General features: G+C 39.3%; 1 protein-coding gene and 1 long non-coding RNA gene across 3 annotated transcripts; one reads left to right on the top strand and one right to left on the bottom strand.

The window, feature by feature from the left end:
* The first annotated feature begins 19 nt into the window (after positions 1 to 19).
* On the top strand, positions 20 to 25005 carry qrsl1 (glutaminyl-tRNA amidotransferase subunit QRSL1). Of its 2 annotated transcripts, none has more exons than XM_057858838.1 (11): positions 20 to 129; positions 404 to 563; positions 653 to 751; positions 821 to 917; positions 2108 to 2269; positions 2348 to 2523; positions 6856 to 6968; positions 7299 to 7491; positions 7651 to 7768; positions 14139 to 14344; positions 19844 to 24995. In XM_057858838.1, the coding sequence occupies exons 1-11, from the start codon at positions 106 to 108 to the stop codon at positions 20053 to 20055; spliced, it is 1560 nt and encodes a 519-aa protein (XP_057714821.1). In that variant the 5' UTR covers positions 20 to 105; the 3' UTR covers positions 20056 to 24995. The 2 variants fall into 2 exon arrangements, with proteins under 2 accessions (XP_057714821.1, XP_057714822.1); XM_057858839.1 differs by having other exon boundaries at positions 41 to 99; positions 19844 to 25005.
* Positions 24393 to 25713, bottom strand: LOC130930759 (uncharacterized). Its single transcript, XR_009067105.1, has 2 exons — positions 25554 to 25713; positions 24393 to 24922 (listed from the first exon to the last, which is right to left on the bottom strand). It is a non-coding gene; the product is annotated as an uncharacterized LOC130930759 (long non-coding RNA).
* Positions 25714 to 25911: the final 198 nt, after the last annotated feature.

The raw sequence follows: 25911 nt of genomic DNA on the forward strand, positions 1-25911 counted from the left end.
AAACAAATCGTTGTATCAACTGCCTGTTCCAAACAAACATGGCAGCCCTCTAATGCCGCACACTGTTTTGAAGGTTGACGGATAAACTCTCTAAGAATTGTAAATATGCTTAGCTTCACTTTACGAGAGGTTGGTATGACTTCACGTTAAAAAAGATAATTATCGCGGTTTTTCGTGCGTTAACTTAAAATTATTGAGCATTGTATCTGACAATAATGCTTGTATCTATAGCGTTAGCATGTGTGTTTACTACCTGAATGTTGACCTATTAACGGTATCAAAATATATTGATAAATTGTTCATGTCTTGTTTGTAACATTTCTGCTATAGTTTTACATACAACAAATTTCAACACCCAGGATAAAACCTTTTTTTTTTTTTTTTTTTTTTTTTTAATTTACAGGTTTCCATTGCATTCAGAGAAGGAAAAATCTCTCCAACTGAATTGTGTAGAAAGTGTTTGCACCGAATCAAGCAGAACCAGCATCTTAATGCTTATATCACAGTGACCGAGGAACTGGCCTTGAAGCAGGCTCAAGAAGCAGAGACCAGACTCTTACAAGGTGAAAGAATAATTTCTGAAACGTGAAAGTCTAGTCATGATATCTTGTTGTGTGAGCAAATGACACAAATATTTAATGGCCTTGTACAGGTACCCCTAAAGGCCCACTGGATGGAATCCCTTTTGCAGTCAAAGACAACTTTTGTACAAGGAATGTCAAAACAACGTGTGCTTCCAGGATGCTTAAAAGTATGTGGAGACGTGTTTATGTAGTGTGATTATGAATCAGTCATGATTAGCTGATGTTCTATGTTGCAGACTACACCCCACCATATAATGCTACAGTTGTACAGAAGCTTTTGGACCAGGGAGCTGTTCTTATTGGGAAGACCAACATGGATGAATTTGCGATGGGGTATGAGAATTATTGGAAACATACAAAATTTTACACATTTTATGTTTGCTTTGTACTGTATTTTTTCTTGATTATATCCGCTTTCTGTTGGTATTTATATATGGCAGAAAACACAGACAGGTCTGAAAAAGCAGTTTCTGCTCTTGCACCCCTCTTTAAAATAAACTGCTGTTTTTTAAGCCAAATGAACTGTTGTGTTTGATAAAACAATATGTCTAGATGCTGCCATAGCAGATTCATTGCACATTAAGCCTCTGAACTATTTTTTTATTTGTCCATTTTACCCTGGAAACCCCCGTTTACAGACGTCGCGCAACCACTTTTGTTTCAACTCAGCCATAAAACGAAGGTAATTAATTATATTATTCAAAATGTCTGTCATTTTTAGCTTAGAATCGTTAATTGATGTCTAATATTTCGTTTAAAAAAAAAAAAGACTTTAAAAAATTATTTACTAGCATATTTTCAACTTTTAAACAAATTACGTCACAATGAAAAAATTGCCGTCTGTAAAAAAGTCGCTGATATCTACCTCATAACTATCGCTTAATTATAATTTTTACGTTACTGTCGCATTTACTCCAATATTTTCGATGATAAACAATCGATCCAAACAAAGAAAAATTGGGGGGGGGGGGGGAGTTTAAAAGGGTAAATATATGAAAATGAAAATCTCGACCACTCCTTGATGTCTGTGATTTCTGCATAGCAACCCTTGTTATATTACCATGTTTCACCCATAAAATCCCCCCAAAATCCGGCTGTGGCCATTCACAGCTGTGTCTTGACACTCGGTGATACATGCTACATTGAGTTTTTGGATCGAAAAGAGGTAATTACGTGATAATATCTCATCATGGCGTCTTTAATTATGCTCTCGCGTGCTCTCACCTCCAGGTAGAGTTTTGCTGTTTAAATTATTATAATTTTTTTAAATGCCCTCATGTTCAAAATTTTTCTTCCCCCAGAAAATTGAGATTTTAAGCTTACCAATGATGTATCACACATGCATATTGGACAATTTTGAAATATGGCCAAATTGGAGGTCTCAGAGCGGAACTTCAAGTCACCTGAGTGTTTTCCGCCATAAATTTTAAAATGTATCCCTACTATAAGAATAACTGGAAAATTAGAGGTATAAATTTCACTTTTAACATACTGTAAGTATTTTTCCTGTTTTTGCCTTCTAGCTCTGGCAGTACTGATGGTGCATTCGGACCAGTGAGGAACCCTTGGAGCTACGCTGCTCCCTACTGTGAGCGGACAGGAGCTGTACCTGACTCTGACTGGGTTATCTGTGGTGGTAGTTCAGGAGGAAGCGCTGCAGCTGTTGCCTCCCTCACCAGTTACTTGTGAGTGATACATGAGTTTCATCTCCTAAATGTTAAAAAGTGATAGAGAATGACATTGCAATGTTGTCTTCCTGGTAGTGCTTTAGGATCAGACACAGGTGGTTCCACTCGTAACCCAGGAGCATTGTGTGGTGTTGTGGCTTTGAAGCCAACGTATGGACTGCTGTCAAGACATGGTCTCATACCTCTGGTCAACTCCTCTGATGTTCCAGGCATAATAACACGAAGTGCCAGCGATGCCGCTATTATTTTAGGTAGGTTGTGCATGGAAATTCTTTTTAACCCATAAAATGACTGTTATATTTTAGATGTTTTGTTGTTAGGTTGGGGTTACATAAATTTACAATTGTCTTCTTACAATCGATCATTCAACCATTTATTTTGAATCTCATCATCAATTTAATTGGTCACCCGTCACAACTTTTGTAGCACTGTTTATTAGGGATGTCCCGATCCGATGACGTGAACAGAAATCGGGCCATTTCTCGAAAAATTGGAATGGGTAAAAAGGATTTGGTTTTTAATTTGAAAAAAAACCACACCAAATATATATATATGTATGTATGTATGTATGTATATGTATATATGTATGTATGTATATATGTATATGTGTAAATGTATATCTGTGTATATATATATATACATATATATATACATATGTGTGTGTGTCAGGGGTCGCGTTAACCGGATATTTTCCGTCGTTGACCGGTTTTTTAAAACGGTGACGGAAAAAACTGAAGTCCATCCGTCATTTTGACAGGTTGCAATTCACACCCCAGACCACAGGGTGGCGAGTTAGCATATTAATTAGCTATTGTCTCTCTTAATGCATGACGTCGTTGGCTCTTCGATCAGAATATTGTAGCGTCACCGGGGTCTGGCGTCATGTTTACACATTACCACTACGTATATGCCTCCTATTACGGCGTGTTTTTCTGCTCGTTAATATTAATAATCAAAATGGTGAAGGCGTGTGTGGCGGTTGGTTGCTGTAACAGAGAAGATAGACGGAGAGACTTGAAGTTCTACCGTATTCTGAGAGACCCGAAGATGAGAGCGAGATGGACTGCTGTAATTCGACAAGAAATCTGGGCACCAAACGATCACCACAGACTAGTCATTTTATATCTGGTAAGATGCATTTAATATATATTTAGAAGATTTTGGGCTGACTGATTGAATGATTAAGATCATTGTGTGACGTTGGTGATTGGGGTCTATATCGTTGCCTCTTTGGGGGCGGAGTTGTTGGCGGTAAGCAGAGTAAAGAGGGAGGAAAATACCACGACTTCCGTGTCTAATTTTTCGCCGCCAAGCAAGCGTTACAATATTAATTAAAAATGAATGAAAACTAAATACTATTGAATATGTCATCATTATCCTTTTAAAAATTTAAGTGACGGGTAAAAATAGACTATGACCGGATTTTTATGACCCTGTCAGTCAAAATGACAGACAACGAAAATGTCTAGCGCAACCTCTGATGTGTGTATGTGTATATATATATATATGTGTGTGTGTATATGTATGTATATATATATCTGTGTATATATATATATACATATATATATACATATGTGTGTGTGTCAGGGGTCGCGTTAACCGGATATTTTCCGTCGTTGACCGGTTTTTTAAAACGGTGACGGAAAAAACTGAAGTCCATCCGTCATTTTGACAGGTTGCAATTCACACCCCAGACCACAGGGTGGCGAGTTAGCATATTAATTAGCTATTGTCTCTCTTAATGCATGACGTCGTTGGCTCTTCGATCAGAATATTGTAGCGTCACCGGGGTCTGGCGGCGGCACCGTGATTGACACATCAACGCGAGGTTCTTATTGGTGCACCCGGTGTGCCAGCGCGTCATCCAATTGATGGACAAGATTGCCGCCTGTGTATAGACCCCAATCACATGACGTCAAACCTCTGCCCCCTGACTGGAGCCGCCATATTGTGTGTCAGCTCGTCATGTTTACACATTACCACTACGTATATGCCTCCTATTACGGCGTGTTTTTCTGCTCGTTAATATTAATAATCAAAATGGTGAAGGCGTGTGTGGCGGTTGGTTGCTGTAACAGAGAAGATAGACGGAGAGACTTGAAGTTCTACCGTATTCTGAGAGACCCGAAGATGAGAGCGAGATGGACTGCTGTAATTCGACAAGAAATCTGGGCACCAAACGATCACCACAGACTAGTCATTTTATATCTGGTAAGATGCATTTAATATATATTTAGAAGATTTTGGGCTGACTGATTGAATGATTAAGATCATTGTGTGACGTTGGTGATTGGGGTCTATATCGTTGCCTCTTTGGGGGCGGAGTTGTTGGCGGTAAGCAGAGTAAAGAGGGAGGAAAATACCACGACTTCCGTGTCAAATTTTTCGCCGCCAAGCAAGCGTTACAATATTAATTAAAAATGAATGAAAACTAAATACTATTGAATATGTCATCATTATCCTTTTAAAAATTTAAGTGACGGGTAAAAATAGACTATGACCGGATTTTTATGACCCTGTCAGTCAAAATGACAGACAACGAAAATGTCTAGCGCAACCTCTGATGTGTGTATGTGTATATATATATATATATATGTGTGTGTGTATATGTATGTATATATAAATGTGTATGTTATAGCATATTGTATATGTAATGTATATAATTTTTATGTCCTAAAAAGTAACAAAATAATCCAGAAATACAATGGCATTGCAATAAAAAAAAACAAAAATATACTAGACCTTCTCAAAAAATTAGCATATTGTGATAAAGTTTATTATTTTCTCTAATTTACTGATAAACATTAGACTTTCATTAATTTTCGATTCATTACACACAACTGAAGTAGTTCAAGCCTTTTATTGTTTTAATATTGATGACTTCCAAAAATCCCTAGCTCAAAAAATTAGCATATCATGAAAGGGTACTGTAAAGAAGCTACTAACCTAATCATCTGAATCAACAAATTAACTCATAACCCCTGTGAAAGATTCCTGAGGCTTTTAAAAACTCCCAGCCTGGTTCATTACTCAAAACCGCAATCATGGGCAAGACTGCCGACCTGACTGCTGTCCAGAAGGCCATCATTGACACCCTCAAGCAAGAGACTAGGACACAGAAAGAAATTTCTGAGCAAATAGGCTGTTCCTAGAGTGCTGTATCAAGGCACCTCAGTGGGAAGTCTGGGAAGGAATAAGTGTGGCAGGAAACGCTGCACAACCAGAAGAGGTGACCGCACCCTGAGAAAGATTGTGGAGAAGGGCCGATTCCAGACCTTGGGGGACCTGCAGAAACAGTGGACTGAATCTGGAGTAAACACATCCAGAGCCACCATGCACAGGTGTGTGCTGGAAATGGGCTAGAAGTGCCGCATTCCCCAGGTCAAGCCACTTTTGAACCTGAAACAGCGGCAGAAGCGCCTGACCTGGGCTACAGAGAAGCAGCACTGGACTGTTGCTCAGTGGTCCAAAGTACTTTTTTCAGATGAAAGCAAATTTTGCATGTCATCCGGAACTCAAGGTGCCAGATTTTGGAGGAAGACTGGGGAGAAGGAAATGCAAAAATGCCTGAAGTCCAGTGTCAAGTACCCACAGTCAGTGATGGTCTGGGGTGCCATGTCAGCTGCTGGTATTGGTCTACTGTGTTTTATCAAGGGCAGGGTTAATTCAGCTAGCTATGAGGAGATTTTGGAGCACTTCATGCTTCCATCTGCTAAAAAGCTTTATGGAGATGAAGATTTCATTTTCCAGCACGACCTGGCACCTGCTCACAGCGCCAAAACCACTGGTAAATGGTTTACTGACCATGGCATTACTGTCCACAATTGGCCTGCCAACTCTCCTGACTTGAACCCCATAGAGAATCTGTGGGAAGAGGAAGTTGAGACTGTGGAGGTGCCTCCATAACACCTCAGCAGTGCCACAGGCTGATTGCCTCCATGCCACGCCGCATTGAAGCAGTCATTTCTGCAAAAGGATTTCCGACCAAGTATTGAGTGCATAGCTGATATAATTAATTGAAGGCTGACTTTTTTTGTATTAAATAACACTTTTTTGTATTGGTCGGATGAAACATGCTAATTTTTTGAGATAGGGATTTTTGTTTTTTCTTGACTTTTTTGCCAAAATCATCAATATTAAAACAGAAGGCTTGAACTACTTCAGTTGTGTGTAATGAATCTAAAATATATGAATGTCTAATGTTTATCATTACATTACAGAAAAAATGAACTTTATCACAATATGCTAATTTTTTCAAGAAGGACTAGTATACGTTTTATAACTCGCTACAGTCACGGAAAAAAACTGAAGAGGAAGTACTGTAAATAATCTAGTACTGTAACATGTTTGGAACTTTAGCTCAAATTCAAGGAGAAAAAAAACCTTTTCTGGGTATCTGATCGGGACTCGCTATCGGCAGATTCTCAAAATCGGTTGACTCGGGTGGAAAAATATGTGATTGGCACATCTCTACTGTTTATCTATTTATACTGTTTCAGGTTTTTAATTTGTTATACTGTAAATGCCAGTGTTGAAACTGAATTGGAGCATCTTATCTGATATCTTGTTGACACGTCCATAAGGTATTCTCCAAGGTGTTGACACCAAAGACTCCACAACAGTTCCTGCACCCCCATCGCCAATGGAGCTGGCTGAGAACTTTGATGTCAAGAATCTCTTCGTGGGCATTCCAAAGGTCACTTTATACTCATATTTTTATAGGGCACCTATTAACCTGTAAATTAAATGTTTCAACACCAGATGTTTATTGTGGTCACCTTTTTTCCACCCAATAATCATGGAACTCTGTACTTTGTAATTACTGTGATTCCTCAAATTTCTGCGTTAATTGGTAATATTCATACGAAAAGTGTAAGCTTGTGGTGGACCGTCAGGGCCAGCAAGGCCTTCTGTGCTGGCCTAACATAACCAGAAATAATGATCATATAAATAGAAGTTAATTTCACTTCTACTGTTGCTCAAAAAGTGATAAGTAAGACTAGCGAAGATGCCTGTGTGCTTTCAGGAGTTCTATGCCCCTGGTATGTCCGAGGAGACTGCTGCACAATGGAGTCATGTCACTGACTTGCTTGAGAAATCAGGTGCGCGTGTGGAGCAAGTGTCCCTCCCTCACTGCCAGTATTCTATTGCGTGTTACCACGTCCTGTGCTGTGCTGAGGTGGCGTCTAACATGGCACGGTTTGATGGTCTACAGTATGGTAAGAAGTTGCTTTCTTAACCACAAACATTGGTTGTCCTTTCTTTGCATTTATTGAAAGACTAGAGGGAAATTCCCATGTAGCATTGGCGCATCTCTTAGACACGTTAAGGTTTGAAGTTGATGTTGAAAATACATTTTTATACCCCTCATTGATCAGGCCATCGTAGCGAAGTGGACAGTTCCACGGAGGCCATGTATGCCACCACACGACACGAGGGGTTCAATGATGTTGTGAGAGGCCGGATACTGTCTGGAAACTACTTTCTGCTTAAACAGTAAGATATTTTTATTTTCCTCATGAGCAAAAAGGAGCCATGTTGCATTGACAAAGGATACTCGAATAGAAGGAAATTGATTGCACTTCAGTCAGCACAACACTGCATACTGATAAAGCCAATGAGACTGTGGTCAATTATTTTTGTATGAGTCATATGTGTGGCCCACATTAACATGCTCACCTCATTTTTTTCATGTCAGTATTAATATCAAGAAATAAATGTACTTGTTTAGATTACACGCTACTTATGTAAACAAATAGGGATGTAACAATACACTGATCTGGATTAATACGTCAATTGCTTAAGCACGCAAAACATCAATCCACATCAGGGTTGCCCATTACGTCGAGTGCTATTGACCAGTCAAGCGCAACGCTATTGTGGATAGCTTGCGGCATCAAAAAAATATATATACAGTGCCCTCCATAATTATTGGATTTATAATAATTATGTGTTTTTTTAGCTTTTTTAAAATAATATGGGACCTTAATGGAAAAAAAGAGAAAAATTCGACCTTCAATACAAGTGCATTTATTCAGTGGGGAAAAAATCCCACATAAAGAAATAATTATTTGACATCAAATAATGTGTGTCACAATTTATTAGCACCCCTGGTGTTAATACTTTGTACAACCCCCTTTTGCCAACAAAACAGCACCTAATCTTCTCCTATAATGTTTCACAAGATGGGAAGAGACAGAAAGAGGGATCTTCAGCCATTCCTCCTTGCAGAATCTCTTTAAATCATCCAGAGACCTGGGTCCTCTCCTCTGTACGCTCCTCTTTAGCTCACCCCACAGGTTTTCAATGGGGTTGAGGTCTGGGGACTGAGATGGCCATTGGAGGAGCTTGATTTTGTGTCTAGTGAACCATTTTTGTGTAGATTTGGCCATATGTTTAGGGTCATTGTCTTGCTGAAAGACCCAGTGACGACCCATCTTCAACTTTCGGACAGAGGGCAACAGATTTTGATTTAAAATGTCCTGGTATTTCAAAGCATTCATGATGCCATGCACCCTAACAAGGTTCCCAGGGCCTTTGGAAGTGAAAAAGCCCCACAGCATCACTGACCCACCCCCATACTTCACAGTGGGTATGAGGTGCTGTCTACACACCAACAAGCTGTTTGGGAGGCATGCACGGAGAAAACCTTTCCTCACTCACAATCATAAACGCAAACGTCTGGAGTTTGCCAAGCGGTATTGGGGCTTCAACTGGGACCATGTGCTTTGGTCAGATGAGACCAAGATTGAGCTTTTTGGCAACAAACACTCTAAGTGGGTCTGGCGTGCCACGAAAGATGCTGAAAAGCACCTCATACCCACTGTGAAGTATGGGGGTGGGTCAGTGATGCTGTGGGGCTGTTTCGCTTCCAAAGGCCCTGGGAACCTTGTTAGGGTGCATGACATCATGCAAGCTCTGAAATACCAGGACATTTTAAATCAAAATCTGTTGCCCTCTGCCCGAAAGCTGAAGATGGGTCGTCACTGGGTCTTTCAGCAAGACAATGACCCTAAACATATGACCAGATCTACACAGAAATGGTTCACCAGACACAAAATCAAGCTCCTCCCATGGCCATCTCAGTCTCCAGACCTCAACCCCATTGAAAACCTGTGGGCTGAACTGAAGAGGAGAGTACAGAGGAGAGGACCCAGGTCTCTGGATCATTTAGAGAGATTATGCAAAGAGGAATGGCTGAAGATCCCTCTTTCTGTCTTTTCCCATCTTGTGAAACATTATAGGAGAAGATTAGGTGCTGTTTTGTTGGCAAAATGGGGTTGTACAAAGTAAAAGCAAAAGCAAAATTTCTTTATGTGGGATTTTTTCCCCACTGAATAAATGCACATGTAATGAAGGTCGGATTTTTCTCTTTTTTTTTTCCATTAAGGTCCCATATTATTTAGAAAAAAAAAATATTAGAAGCTAAAAAACACATAATTATTATAAATCCAATAATTATGGAGGGCACTGTATATTGTATATATTTTTTTCTTAATGCACATAGTTGATTATGTCGTGTGGGTTACATAACCTCATATTTGCTCACACAACATAAACAACTATGTACATTTAAAAAAAAAAAAAAAAAAAAGTGTCTCTGGCCAACTAGTGTTTGGGAAACTCTCAAAACGAACCAACAAAGCACCAGTACCAAACAAGCACGCTCATTCTTTGGGTGGAAAAGGGGTATATCTGACATGAGGAGAAACTGGTTTGCTCAGTGGAAGGTTGACTCACACTTGATATGAGGAGATGCCGCAGACCTGTAGGGCAGTCTTCATGACACAAACTACCAAATTCCAAGGAGAGTAGCATTTTCCATAATAAGAAGCAACAGCAAAAGGCAAAATCCTTTGCAGTATTTATTTTGTGCGAAATTCATGGGGTTTTTGGGGGGGGGTCTTTGAACACATTGATTGCGTTGGTAATTTTGTGAACCAATAAAATTACTGGCAACCAATTCAGGGTGTAAAATGCCTACTGCCCATAATTAGCTGGGCTAGACTGCAGCACCCCAGCGACTCTTGTGAGGATATGCCACATAGAAGATAAATAAATCACTTAATAAAATGCCTGTTTTGATTTTGAAAATATTGGTTTATGATCTAATTCCGAAGGCTTCGTTGAATAAGCATGTGAAACTTATGCCTGACCCAGACAACAAGATTTTTTGGGTGGTTCCCGACGATCGCAGTATCAGATTACACATCATTGTGTCATGATGATGCAGTGTGTCTCGGACAATGTTCCCTCTAATTTTTCATGTGTCTGAGCAAACACAAATCTCCCTGAGCACACTGCAGCCCACGGTGAGCAACATCAGATGTGTACCGTTTTTTTGGGACTATAAGTCGCACCAGCCAAAATATGCGCAATGAAAAGGTAAAAACATATATGTCGCACCGGCGTATAAGTTGCATTTTTGGGGACATTTATTTGGTATAATCCACCACCAAGAACAGATATGTCATTTTGAAAGGCAATTTAGAATAAAAATACAATAGCGAACAACAGGCTGAATAAGTGTACGGTATGATAACATTACATGACTCATAAACAACGAACTGAGAACATGCCTGGCATGTCAATGTAAGATAGCTATTTAGAGTTATTCACATAACTATAGCATAAAGAACATGGTAACTAGCAACAATGATATAATAATGTGTGAATAAGTTCACAAATAAGTCGCTCCAGAAAATAAGACGCACCCTCTGCCAAACTAAGAAAAAAACTGCAATTTATAGTCCAAAAAATACGGTACATAGCGGCCACACACCAGTATCACGACTTTTCATGCCTATTAGCATTTCTACTGCCCGTAAATTATCTAGTAGTAAGAGCATTTAATGATTAATATCCATAATTAAAATATCTTAATAAATGTCACTTGAATACACACCAATCTGACTTAAATTGTACCTTATTTTTCACGTCTTAATATATAGGACTTGCATTTGGTGTACTGATATGTCAGTGCTCTCATCTACTATCAGTGTATGCCAGGGTGCATTTTTAACACTGCACATAGTCTCGTTCTCCACTATCTCATTGATTGAGTTTACAAATTCAAAGGTATAGTTTTTACTTCGCCAGCTTTCTGGTATACTCACATACTTTGCCAAGTGATTGCGGATTTGTTGAACTGACACCATTGACGCATTCATTTCGATGGCAAATAAAATATCGTCAATGAGAACTTCAACTTCCTCTGGGCCAGATTTTGTTTTGTGGGACAGCTCGTTTTTCTGTCGGTCTTTTTGCATTCTCCCTCAATAATGTACCAATCCCCTGTCGCATCTTGTGTCTTGCAGTTTCACCACTTGTTCGTCTATTTGCACATGCTCCGACAGCCACTCAATCTTATATGAACCACATTTCTTTTTTACTTTGTCTTGGTGAGTGGATGTGTCGCTGCCCGTTTGTTTCGCCATGATAAGGGGTTGGCCTTTGCGTCTCTCAACTCCGCCGCACTCACGCACTGTTGTCAGCTTGCTAACCTACACCGCGCGTGTAGGCTGGGCAATACACAAGCAATGTCACTGCTATGATTGGCTGCGTAGCGGAAGTGACCCTTATCGTATCATTTGCTGGACACCTGTCACTCACCGAGTTACAACGCAATTATTACGTTACTGTTGATTTTTTTTTTTTTTTGTGCGCAGCACTGAATTTCTTGTGCGCAGAGTAGGTGCCAGCAGTACGCGATTGCGCACGCAGCTTAGAGGGAACATGGGTCTCGGAACAGACGAATCGTCACACTACAAGACCAGAGTCTGCCGGATCATTGCATACTGCCGTGAAAAGCGCGGTCTGACAGCTGCCATTGCTGGGAGGCGGGAAGAGCAGCTGTCAATCAGTAATGGCGATGGAGGCACTTCGACTCTTAATACTGAAAGTCATCTGCCCTCTCTGCTCGGATGAAAACATTCGCTATAAAAAAAAAGACAGAAAAATGGGATACGCTGCCTATTTTGTCTGGGTGGGATGGAGGAACACGTGTAGGTGTCACATACTGCGCATTTGCATTGTCGGGGAGAGAAAAAAAATACAGTGATCCCTCGCTACTTCGCGCCCTCAGTCCATCGCGGATTTTTTTTCAATCAAAAAAGAAAAGTAAATACAGATGAGCTGTCCCGAGCCGATGGCGTCGTCTTACTATTCCTCCCTGCTCTATGTTCGTCAGGCAGTGCACTGGAGTTGCTTATTAAAGTTGATGATTGACAGCCGTTTATGTTTGATCTTGCCACAGATGCCTGGCACACAAATCTTCAAAGCGCCGCATGCGTCAATCATCGTTTTACTTGTCAAACCGTTTAAAAATAACTCTGTGGGACAGTAACATGTTTATAGGTATCTCTTTCCAATGCAAAATCTGAATAAATACATTAAACATACACAAAGTAAATAAAAAAAAAAACTAGGGCTGTCAAAATTATCGCGTTAACGGGCGTTAATTAATTTTTTAAATTAATCACGTTAAAATATTTGACACAATTAACGCAGCTGTCCCGCCAAACAGATTTAAATGACGGTACAATGAAACGCTCATTTGTTAATTGTGTTTTATGGAGTTTTGCCGCCCTCTGCTGGCGCTTGGGTGCGACTGATTTTATAGGCTTCAGCACCTATGAGCATTGTGTAAGTAATTATTGACATCAACAATGGCGGGCTACTAGTTTATTTTTTTGATTAAAAATTTTACAAATTTTATTAAAACGAAAACATTAAGAGGGGTTTTAATATAAAATTTCTATAACTTGTACTAACATTTTTCTTTTAAGAACTACAAGTCTTTCTATTCATGGATCACTTTAACAGAATGTTAATAATGTTAATGCCATCTTGTTGATTTATTGTTATAATAAACAAATACAGTCCTTATGTACCATATGTTGAATGTATATATCCATCTTGTGTCTTATCTTTCCATTCCAACAATAATTTACAGAAAAATATGGCATATTTTATAGATGGTTTGAATTGCGATTAATTGCGATTAATTACGATTAAATTTTAGCTGTAATTAACTCGATTAAAAATTTTAATCGTTTGACAGCCCTATAAAAAACATTTCTTTGGGGGGGCACTACTTCGCGCTTTTTCACTTATTGCGGTGAGGTCTGGTCCCCATAACTGAGAAAAACGAGGGAGCACTGTACAAAAGCAAGAGAGCACGCAAGAGAAATCACACACCGGTCACAAAAATGCACTAATTGTCAATATTTATCAAGAAGTGGTAGGAACATATAGGATGTGTCACACTTTGCAGCACGACAATCAGAAATTTTGGCACGCAAGACTTCCTGTGACGTGGTTGTAAGGTTTCCGAGGCACCAGATCGGTAGTTGGTGGTTAATATGTCACACAACACGAGGCATCGTGACACCCCTCACCTCAAAATTCCGGCCACGATGCTCAACGGTTATCGGCAACATGTCTCTCGGGCTAAAATCGGGTTAAAATCTAATTCAGGCATTCAAGGATTTGGTACTTTTAGGAAGTTAGGAGTCACTGCTGTAGTTGAAATTGAACTGATTGTGTTAAATACGTACATAATATTGTATTAAAATATAGATGGAAGAAGGCGCTTGAATAAAATCCAATCGAATCGTGGCAGGCTGTAATATCGTGTAGTTGTCCAAAGAATCGATATTGTGTATTCATGAAATCCATGATATCACGTCCTAATTTACAGTATTGGTATGATTAGGAAATAGAAATTTAATTTTAATTACTTTTTTTTTTTTTTTTTTTTTTAGTAATTTTAAATGCTTTTATAATAGAACACTTTTTACTAGTCTTTTTTCATCTTTTGTTTCTCTTATTAACTATATTTTAACCTTTTCCTCCCACTTATCAGAAACTATGAGCACTACTTTGTGAAAGCCCAGAGGGTTCGTCGGCTGATTACAGACGATTTCAACCGCGTGTTCAGCTCAGGAGTTGACGTCCTCCTGACACCCACAACTCTCTCAGATGCCGCTCGTTATGCCGACTTCACACAAGAAGACAACAGAACACGCAGCTCGCAGGAGGATGTCTTCACCAATCCTGCTAACATGGCAGGTAAAGACAAGCTGATAAAGGAATTTGTATATTGAACCCCAAAACGTTTTGGGAGGGATGGGCCTGTTACCCAAACCCAAAAGAGAGCCAAGCAAATTCCTTCATATATTAGACTATTGTGTAGGCACTGAAGTTGCAGGTACAAAAAAGGAATGAAAAAGTATCTGAACCTTTTGTAATTTCTGACATTTCTGCATAAAATCGCCATCAAATGTGATCTGATCTTTGTCAAAATCACAACAAAACAGTGTCTGCTTTAACTTAAACCACCCAAACATTTATAAGTTTTCATATTTTAATGAGGATAGTATGCAAACAATGACAGAAGGGAGAAAAATAAGTAAGTGAACCATCACATTTAATATTTTGTGCCCCCCCCCACCCCACCCTTTGGCAGCAATAACTTCAACCAGATGCTTCCTGTAGCTGCAGATCAGTCTGGCACATCGATCAGGACTATTCTTCTCTACAAAACTGCTGTAGTTCAGTCAGATTCCTGGGATGACTGTCATGAATAGCTGTCTTTAGGTCATGCCACAGTATCTAAATGGAGTTCAGGTCTGGACTTTGACTTGGCCACTCTAGAACGTGTATTTTGTTCTTCACAAATCATTCTGGAGTTGATTTACTTCTGTAGTTTGGATCATTATCTTGTTGCAGCAATTACCATCCTCTTTTTAGGCTTCAACTGTCCGACAGACAGCCCCAGGTTTTCCTGCAAAACATCCTGATAAACCTTTGAATTCATTCTTCCATTAATGATTGCAAGTGTTCCAGGGCCTGAGGCAGCAAAAAGCCCCAAATCACGATGCTCCTTCCACCATGCTTCACAGTGGGAATGAGATGTTGATGTTTGTGAGCTGTTCCATTTTTCGTCCACACATGACGTTGAGTGTTAATCCCAAACAATTCAACTTTGGTTTCATCAATCCACAAAATATTTTGACAAAACTTCTGTGGAGTGTCCAAGTTCCTTTTTGCAAACATTAAATGGGCAACGATGTTTTTTTTAGACAGCAGTGGCTTCCACCGTGGACTCCTCCCATGAACACCATTCTTGGCCATAGTTTTACATATAGTTGATCCGTACACAGAGATACTGGACTATGCCAGTGATTTCTGTAAGTCTTTAGTAGACACTCTAGGGTTCTTTTTTACCTCTCTGAGTATTCTGCGCTGAACTCTTGGTGTCATCTTTGGTGGATGGCCACTCCTTGAGAAGCAACAGTGCCAAACTCTGTCCATTTGTACACAACTTCTCTGACAGTCAGTTGATGAACATCCAGGCTTTTAAAGATGGTTTTGTATCCTTTCCCAGCTTTATACAAATCAACAATCCTTGATCGCAGTTCTTCAGGCAGCTCTTTTGAACGAGCCATGATGCACATCAGACAATGCTTCTCATCAAGACAATTCTTGCCAGGTGTGTGTTTTATAGTGGGCAGGGTAATTTTAAACCACTCAACAGTGATTGGGCTCACACCTGATTTAAATTGTTTGGTATAAATTGGTTTCAATTGCTCTTTAAGTGTCCTTAGGCAGAAGGTTCACTTATTTTTCCCCCTTCCTCATTAAAATATGAAAACCTATAAATGTTTGGGTTGTTTTAGTTAAACCAGACACTGCTCTTTCATCTGTGTGGTTTTGACAAAGATCAGATCACATTTGATGATTTTATGCATAAATGTAAGAAATTCCAAAAGGTTCAGCTACTTTTTCTTACCACTGTAGTTGTCACAGCAACAACCAAGAAAAAAATCTTTGCGAACTCTGAAATGAACTGCAATTAAAATGAAAATTATGCACGTTGAATTTGAAACATGAAGTAGAGCAATTGTTCATCAAACCACTCCAACATGTTAAGAATTATTTGATCTTGCCGGTGCTCTGCAATACGATTAGTAATATTCTAAAAGGTACCGTATTTTTCGGACTATAAGTCGCGTTTTTTTTTTTCTTCATATTTTCAAAATATCCGAAAAAAGCCAAAATTTTTGGCTCGGGGTGCGACTTTTACTCAGGAGCGACTTATGTGTGAAATTATTAACACATTATGATAGCATTTCACATGTTGGTGTTTTGGAGTGACACTGATGGTTTGGTAAACTTGTTAGCATGTTCTTTATGGTATAGTTGTCTGAATAACTCTTAATAGCTATGGCCACATTCGCGTTCTGCCTTTGGCAATGTGTGTTCAATTGTATTATTGACTTTTTAGGGCCCGAGCACTAGGGGTGCGAAGGCCCTATTGTTTTGCAAAGGATTATTTTTTATTTTTTATTTTTATTTTTTCAGGGCAAATGAAAACGGCCAATTTGGAGGCCTGAACATGCGCGAAAAGTCACCAAAATTTGCACATACGTGCGGAAAATTGTAAATTTCGATAATTTAACAACGTTGCAAAAAAATGTAACAAAATGGCTCAGTGGCGCCCCCTTGAAATTTTAAAATTGGCCTATAACATTAGGGTTTGTCAGCGTAGAGCAATGAAATTTGGGGAGTCTATACCTTGTCTAAAACCGCTTCAAAAAAGCATTGGCACCCATATTCCAAACCCAACAGGAAATCGGTTATTTTTGATCGAATATGAAATTTTTATCGATTTACAGGGTGCACATTTGAGACCTTTTCGCCGAGGGAGTTAGTTGGATCATCTTCAAAATTGGTGAGACTGTTCAGGAGACATATGAGATCTTAAGTTTCTAAAATGGTGTGTTTTCATTCACGGGTCTGACCTGGGCGTGGTGCCAAAGTCGGCCATTTTTTCGGCAAAACACCGAATTCAGTAAATGACTAATAATTCCTTGACACAACTTTCAATCTTTTTCATATCTGCCATGTATATGCGGTATCCCAGCCTGAACACGACTGCATTGAAATATTACCCATTAGGCCTAGCGCCCCCTAGTGAGAACAGGAAATGCCTTTTTTTACGAGACAGGATCCTCCTCCAAGGGAAAAAAATCTGTTGACCTCAAACCTGCATCAGGGGAGCCTTAAGACCTGTGTTCGGGTGCCTGATGAAAAATATTGAGGTTTCGTTGAAGCGGAGGGGTCCAAACTGAAAGTGAAAATGATCATCAACAATTTGTCTCGCAAAATACTTTGAACAGTCATAACTCAGCAGATATACAACATATCTGCGCCAAACTTCCCATGCTTGTTGAGAGTCATACCCTGAAGGGTCCTGTAGGGGTCATTTGCATCAACTCTACAGTGCCAACTGGTGGCGACAGAAAGGAGTTTTAAAAAAGGCCTTTCCTATTGTGTTTTTTCAACGTAGAGCAATGAAATTTGGGGAGTAGATACCTTATGCCTAACTGCTCAAAAAAGCCTCTTGCACCCATATTCCAAATCCAACAGAAAATCGGGTATTTTGGATCGAATGTGAAATTTCTGTCCATTTCTAGTACAGTTTACATTTGGAGGCCTGGACATGCACGAAAACTCACCAAATTTTGCACATACATGCGGCTTTGTGTGGATTTCGATAATCTTGCAACGTTACAAAAAAATGTAACAAAATGGCTCAGTGGCGCCCCCTTGAATTTTTCAAAAAGGCGTTTCCTATTAGGTTTTTTTAACGATGAGCAATGAAATTTGGGGAGTCGATACCTTGTGCAAAACTGCTCCAAAAAGTCTCTTGCACCCATATTCCAAACCCAACAGGAAATCGGGTATTTTGGATCGAATGTGAAATTTTTATCAATTAACAGGGTGCACATTTGAGACCTTGTCACAGAGGGAATCAATTGGATCATCTTCAAAATTGGTTAGACAATTCAGGAGACCTATGAAATCTAAACTTTTCAAAATGGTGCGTTTTCATTCATGGGTCTGACCTGGGCGTGGTGCCAAAGTCGGCCATTTTTTCGGCAAAATGACAAATTCAGTAAAGGACTAATAGCTCCTTGAAACAACGTTCAATCTTTTTCATATCTGGCATGTATGTGCGGGATCCCACCCTGAACACGAGTGCATTGAAATATTACTCATTAGGCCTAGCGCCCCCTAGTGGGAACAGGAAATGCCTTTTTTACGAAACAGGCTCCTCCTCCAAGGAAAAAAAAATCTATTCACCTCAAACCTGCATCAGGGGAGCCTGAAGACATGTGTTCAGGTGCCTGATGAAAAATACTGAGGTTTGGTTGAAGCAGAAGGGTCCAACAGGAGAAGTAAAAATGACTGAAGCCATTTCGTCTCACCACAAGTTTTGAACAGTCATAACTTCTACAACATATCTGCGCCAAACATATCGTGCTTGTTGAGTCATAGTCTGAAGGGTCCTGTAGGGGTCATTTGCATCAACCCTACAGCGCCAACTAGTGGCAATAGAAAGTCACTCATTTTTTAAAATATATGTCCAGTTCTTTTCAGGTTGGTCATTGTAGTTTCAAGACCTTTTAAAATACTTATTTTACGGCCCATGTCCACATTTCTGTCTGTTGCTGTTATGACCCTTTATTCGCTCCTTTTTTGTAGTCCTCTGTCCAATAGGGGTTTTTATCTCTTAGGTGTGTGAATGTAAAGAGGCAACTTTCGCGCATGTTAGGTTCTAATGAGATGATTAGAGAGGACGATCTGCCACCACCCTGACCTGCACACTGTCCGAGTTGCATGACGTCCGAGTTGCGCTAGATTGCGAGGGCCCGTTCAGTCCTGCTTGCAGGCCTAGTTTTATATTGAAATGCATGCTTTTAGTTTGTGGCGCTTTCACGCTCACGTGGGGGCGCACTCGCACTTGTTTACGTGAAGACCGCTCACGCCAGAAGAAGACGGGCAGCTACGTAGCTCTGAGAGGCAACACCTGTGTGTATCATCTTTTCTGTTGTTGTTTTCCACCCGCGATCGGACACTTAGAGCCAGTGGTGTGGGTGTTTGAACGATGTGCTAATGCTAGCGAACGCATGCTAACCGTTTATGTCATTGCTGTAAAACAACCTAATTATCATTTATTTACGTTGATGCGAACCTTTTTGGTATCGAGGACCAAATTGATTCAGCAAATTATACGGACGTCCAGCATCGTTCTCTATTGTATTTTTATATTAAGTTGCCTTTCAAGATGACATATCTGTTCTATGTGTTGGATTTTATCCCCCAAAAATGCGACTTATACTCCGGTGCGACTTATATATGTTTTTTATTTTCGCTTCGTTGGGCATTTTATGGTTGGTGCGACTTATACTCAGATGCAACTTGTAGTCCGAAAAATACGGTATTCATTATCTTGTCAGAGGTGCCATTTTAAGTCATTAAAAGAAGTGCATATACTTATTTTGTTTTTTAGAGCTGCATGTAAGTCATCTGTTAAAGTTACATATTATTACAAATGTTTTAGAATAAAAAAACTTTCTCTTTAAATGTTTGCCTTCAGTTCATTCCCTCAACTTCTTTCTGCTTGTTATCACTCTCCAAATTAACCTGTAACTGCGCTTAGGATCCTAATCATCACCTTTCCATGAACTGTCCTTCAGCTCTTGTTTTTTCTCACTCCAGGTCTCCCCGCAGTTTCTGTGCCAACTACCTTATCCAGGAGAGGCCTTCCCATTGGCTTACAGCTAACTGGCCCCGCCTTCCAAGACAAGAAGCTGCTTAGTGTTGCCCAGTGGATCGAACAAAGGGTTGGGTTTCCATCCATCAGTGACTTTGTGGAATCCAACAGGCAGGGTTCCAATTACAATATTGGCTTTGCAAGAGGGGTTAGATGAATTGATTAACTCATTCGCTGCTGCCATTGACGGCGATTGACGACTCTGCAAATGGTCGGTAGTGGAAGTTGAAGAAAATGCAAAGGTGCACCTGGAAAAGTGATTTGACAACAGCTTGGATTTGATATCTCATCGCTGTCAATGGCAGTAAATTAGTTAAGCAATATTTTATTATAAATACGTGTAAATCCGTCTATGAAAAAGACTTTCAAATATTCTTTATTCAGCGAAACAAACGGGCTCAGAAATTTGTGTTTAGATATTTATCAAGTTAAGCGGATCACACAAATCACAGTTTGCACTTAGAATTTACGACAAGGCAGTGCCAGAAGTGCGGGCTTCAATAACAACTTCACACCCACTTAAATTAGATAACTTTATTTTTTTATTCTATGTTGTTTCATTATAAAGAAATCACGGTTGTACATAAAAGACAACAAAACCCTGATTATTAGTCAAAAAGAAATTGTGGAAATATTACTCTAGTTAGTTAAATTATGTATCAAAGATAATCATGTATTAGGGAGAGAGAGGATTTTGTTGCTTTATAGTGACTATAATCTAGCAGTCAGCACAGTATTGAACAGGAACAGACTTCATCCATCTGACCAGAATCAAAGGAATTTTATGGTTGTTATCATATAAAAATTTTTTTAATGTGATGTGCTTTTTTTTTTTTCTTTCCTTTTCTCGTCCCTTTTAAAGGAATCGACTCCATAACCTTTGAAATTGTAAAAGTGGTATTATCAAGAGGAAGAGACTGACGGAGAATTAGCTTGGTTTACATTCTTTGAAAGTAAAGTTTAACAACCGTGATGGATATTTGGATTGAGGTTAGACCATTTATGAGTACCTCGTTGCTTCCTTGGCAAAAATGAGAATCGGAAAAGTCACTTTTTGAGCAACAACATGCTCTTTTATAATGTATGGCATTAACTCATTGGCTGCCATTGACGGCGATAAACATCCAGCCCGATTTAACTCGAATTGGATTGGAAGTCTATCACTGTCAATGGCAGCCATCACAGTTGTAGTGGATTTTATGTCTGTCAATGGCATTGAATGGGTTAATGTGCTTTTGGCTTGGTGATCAAGGTGTTTCCGTGCCTCATATTGCAGAAGTTAAGGATAAGGGTGTTGCGCAGAAGAGGTGCTAACTTGACATTTCCAAAAAACATGTGATGGCTTCCTGAGCAACAAGAAAACGTTGCATGCAGAAGCAAAATTAGGTCAAGCGAAACTGCTGCAGGTGGCAAACTAGCATGAGCGTTACATACAGTTGCCATGGCAGACAGATTATTGCCATTTTGCTATTATTTGGCCATGGGAACGTATATTGCAACCTTGTCTTGTACTGGAGTGTGTAGAGTGTGTTAACCCTTTCTAACAAAGTCAACACGATGCTTACTGTAGCATCATTACACAGATGGAGGTATTTAAGACTTCTGCTGTTTACACATTGATTTATTGCATTTGGTATAAAGCAATAAAAATACAAATAAGCATCTCAAGTACAAACTCAGTATTGTTTCAGAGAAATCTCTGGTTTCAATTTCTGGAGTTCTGCATACAGGATGTGGTGATCCTACTTTGCTACGAGGGTACATATGACAGCAATTTTTTTTAAACCTCAACATAGAAAAAAAAATGGATTCGATTTTCATGTAACGGATTTATTGAAAACAGTTTAAAGAGGTTACAAATTTGGATGTACAGCGAAGCATCTTTAGTTAGATTCCCAGCCTATTTAGATAAAAAGCATTGGGCCATTACACCAACATTAAAATAACATTCAGAGAAATCTCATCTCCAGTCCAAGTCCAAATTTGGTCTTTCATATTCGTATGCAAATAACCACTTTTCAGTCCTCACGTGTGCCTCTTATAGTACAAATCTTTTATCGTTGAAAATAGTTTTACCGATTACATTTTCAAAAGATAACCCCTAGTATAAGTTAAAACCTTCATTTGAAATTGGCTGCTCAAAGCATGAACATAGCTATATAAACTTGTTGCAAAAATAATTATGCCATGTTTTCAACAATTGCAGACGCAGGTGACCAACAATATGGACAGTGTGACATGGGCTTTATTGCACTAATGCCAAAGTACTCCAAAATGTAAAAACAATGACAAGCTGATGTTGACAATTCAGAAAAAATGTACTAGTATATAACTTTGCAAAGGACTGAAATATTAAATTGGTATTGGGTGAAAAATATATGAATAATCTGAAATAGGCTATCACTAATATATTAAAAAATGCTGATTGCATGAAATAAACTGATGGCAACTTTGAAATCAGTGAAAAATTGTTAAAATGTTACTTGGTAATTGGGTTTGATGTCTAAATCTCACGACTTTCCTCTACCCAAACTCTGTTTACTTTTCTCCCCCACTTTGTCACCAAACCCGATCTCAGGTTCCCTTACGTTTCAGGAATTATGTGGAGTGGCAGGAAGGGAAATGGAAGAAAGTATTTAAGTGGTCATACTCTGATGGTGAACTAAAGCAAACGTTTAGTCTCAAACAAACAACCACACTTCATCGGTATTCAAGTCACTAGTGTGCTTGAGAAATGTGACTGTGGCAGGGTCAAAAAGTTATCTTAAATAATGAAAAATCCCAAAGCCCGTTATGTGTAATGGTGACAAGTGTAACGACCAAGGGGAGGAAGCAGGCCTATTCATCACGAATCCCACTGAAGTTTTTTAAGTAGATAAGATGAGGTGGACAATGCAGCCATTGTCACAAAGTGAGGGTGGGAGCCAATCTTCACAAAGAGCCAAACCAAAGGGGGTGTCTAGAAAATTCCATGTGTCACTATTGAAAGGGTCTGTCTGACCAACAGGTGTAAGCAGGACTGGTCGATGTTTCTTAACATATTTATCCAATATGTGATGGCTAATTAAGTAATCTATACCAGGTGCCTTTAAGGCTGTAAAAGCTTCAGGGCAAAAATATTGGTTCTATTAATCAAACACTTGTTACAATCGAACACTGGGTTTCCACTGATAGCACAGCAAGGCACGCCAGGAAACGAGCAACTAGTGCTGCCGATTACCGGTTTCAAGGTATACCGTGGTATGAAAACATCAAGGTTTCAAAACCGCAAACTTTTTCTGTCATACCGTCCCTAAGGTATTAGCTGGAGAAATCACTCGCTTGCAGCTGCAAAGCTCAACCCTCCCCAACCCATTGTTGCTCAGTGTGAATGAGTCAGCTGTGCTACACGATGGCTGGAGGTAAAACTCAAAACTTTTTCCATCCCGATCGAAAACGAAATTGCTGGTATGGGAATACTATGTAGGCTAATACATGTTCGCGGAGTGTGGCTGCAGAGGAGGAAATACCTGTGATTTCGCATTTATACAGAATTAAAGGTTAATAACACTTATGAACGTTTCCCACCAGCTACGAGTTACCTCTAGCGTGTTTAGTGTGTCTAGCGGTGGTAAAATGAGCTCTCTGGCAACTGTTGAGAATGCGTGTATAATGGAAACATGATAAGTCATACACGTGCATTTTATGGAAAACTTAATTATAATTGGTAACGTTGAGCTGTGGTTTTAGGCTTACCTAAAGGGTAATTTAGTTGGTGTGGATAAATATATATTTTATACATGTTCCAATTTGCTAATGGTTTGAAAAATAAAAATGTTCAATGGAATTTTTAAACGCAAATATGTACCTCTAACACATTTTAGAGCCGTGATTGCAATACCATATTTTGGTTATCATACCGTCAGACTATCATACTGGCACATTCCTACAGCTAACCAATGTCTAGATTATTGCTTGAATTTTTCACGAACCCTCAGGCAACTAACGGTTGAAAGTACAATGCACAGACAGTTGGAGATTTGAAAGCCAATTGGCAATTTAGAGACCTTAAACTTGTCCCATTGAAATAAATCAGTATCTTCAGTAATCTTTAAGTCCCCCCTAAAAAAAGTAAACAAATCTACCGGTATACAAGATGAGTTAATAGCTAAACTTATTTTCCAGACGACATTTCAGTCAGACGGACTAGTTTTGGGGTGTCAAGCTTGTGTGGCTTTAATCATATTTACTACACCAACCATAAGCAGTCCAATATTCCAATGTTAAAAAAAAAAAAAAAAAAATTTAAATCTGGGCGGCTAATGCAATTTCTCATTAGCAGTTTCACTTGACAAGATAAAGAGCTTAAGATCTTGATACAATACATTAGAAATGACACCAAAGCTAAGTCCTGTTAAGCACCTTAGATTTCCATTCAATTAGTTTACAAATTACCAAGTAATACAGGACTTATGCAACTGCACTCCCAATTTGGCTAAAAAAGCAGGCAGTCTCTTCCAAGATGAACATTTATTGAATTTACAACATTTTTCAAGACCTAAAAAACACTTTCACAGATTTCCAAAATACAAACTTTTACTTAACAGATCTTTTAACTAGCATCCTTTTACTTAAAAGAAAAACTCACTGGACATTTGGGGGAGAAAAACAAAAAAAGCCAAGCATTAGACTGCACAGTGGATTACTTCCCAACGATTGTCCAGTCCATGCAAAATTCCAAGATGCAAACCACTTGACAGTGAGCGCAGCAGCTGCACAGACTGAATATGAATTCCAGACATCTTCGAAGAAACTCAGTGAATTCTCTATGTCCAGTGAGGGGGCCACAAGTGCACTCATAAGCACCAACTGTGAATCAGAGGAGCCAGGGCGAGGGCGAACAACAGCAAGGGGTGGCCATTGATTCTGGAGCACGCATTCCTATCGGTGGTATTTGCGGTTGTGGGGTTGGTAGTTGTGGGTATAATGGTGGACATATTTAATGTTGCGTTCACAGGTCCATTTGTGGTCTGTCCATGGACCACCTGCAACACAATTGGTACAGTTAGCCTTTTCAGTTCCATTGATGTCCATTCTGTAGCTTTTAAATCATCCTTCTGCCGCCATTTTATATTAGTTTGTCCCTTGTAGACATCCAATCCATTAGAACTTGGCGGGCTAGCCCTCCCATTTCAAATGGATTGGACGTCTATTGGTGTAATGTAAAGCCATTTCTAAAAATTCCACCATGTGACCAAAAAAAAAAAAAAAAAGACATTGCAAGAATAACACATTTGTCAGATTCTCAATGAAAATTGATTCAAACTTATTCCGTTGTAGTCTTATATTTTACAGACCTGTATATAAATCAATTCTCCAGACAAAATATAGTATTGCAACTGAGGTCACACACCTGAAAGGCTCTCAAATGAAGCAAAAAAAAAAGGTACTCATTATAGAGAACTCCCTTCCTTTCACTTCGGTAAACCGACAAATGCATTTTTCTTCAACTATGAAAAACCAAAAACATTTGAAACTACCGCGAGGCATGGCCAAATTGATACACCTTAACACGTGTTAGCCTGTGACCTAAGATACAAGGTTGAGGCCACTTAGGGGGAAAATTGGAAAAAGGGCAGTTACACTACAAACACATTGATTAAGTTTGCAACTTACCTCAGACGAAAGTGCAAGAAACACGAGGAAAAGTCCAAAAAAGGCGACACATAGCTTCATCTTGGCTAAAAGTGTAGCGCGATCTGTATTTCAAAGTGTTGATGGTGAGATGGAGTTGATTGAAATGGGGGGAGGAATCATCACATTTATACTCCAAATGACGTCATGCAGCGAGACCGATGCCACACCCCTTAAGGGTTATCGCAGGTCAAATGCAAGAAATATTTTTAAAGTATATTCTTTTTATAGTGCCTTTTGACCACTAAGCCTATTAAAAATGCTAATCATAGCCGAATGCTATTTAAAGTAATTTATACACCTGCTAAATTATGCCACTTCTAGAAACAGTCTTATTTAA

This window comes from Corythoichthys intestinalis, chromosome 15 (assembly GCF_030265065.1).
Source record: "Corythoichthys intestinalis isolate RoL2023-P3 chromosome 15, ASM3026506v1, whole genome shotgun sequence".
Lineage (NCBI taxonomy): Eukaryota > Metazoa > Chordata > Actinopteri > Syngnathiformes > Syngnathidae > Corythoichthys > Corythoichthys intestinalis.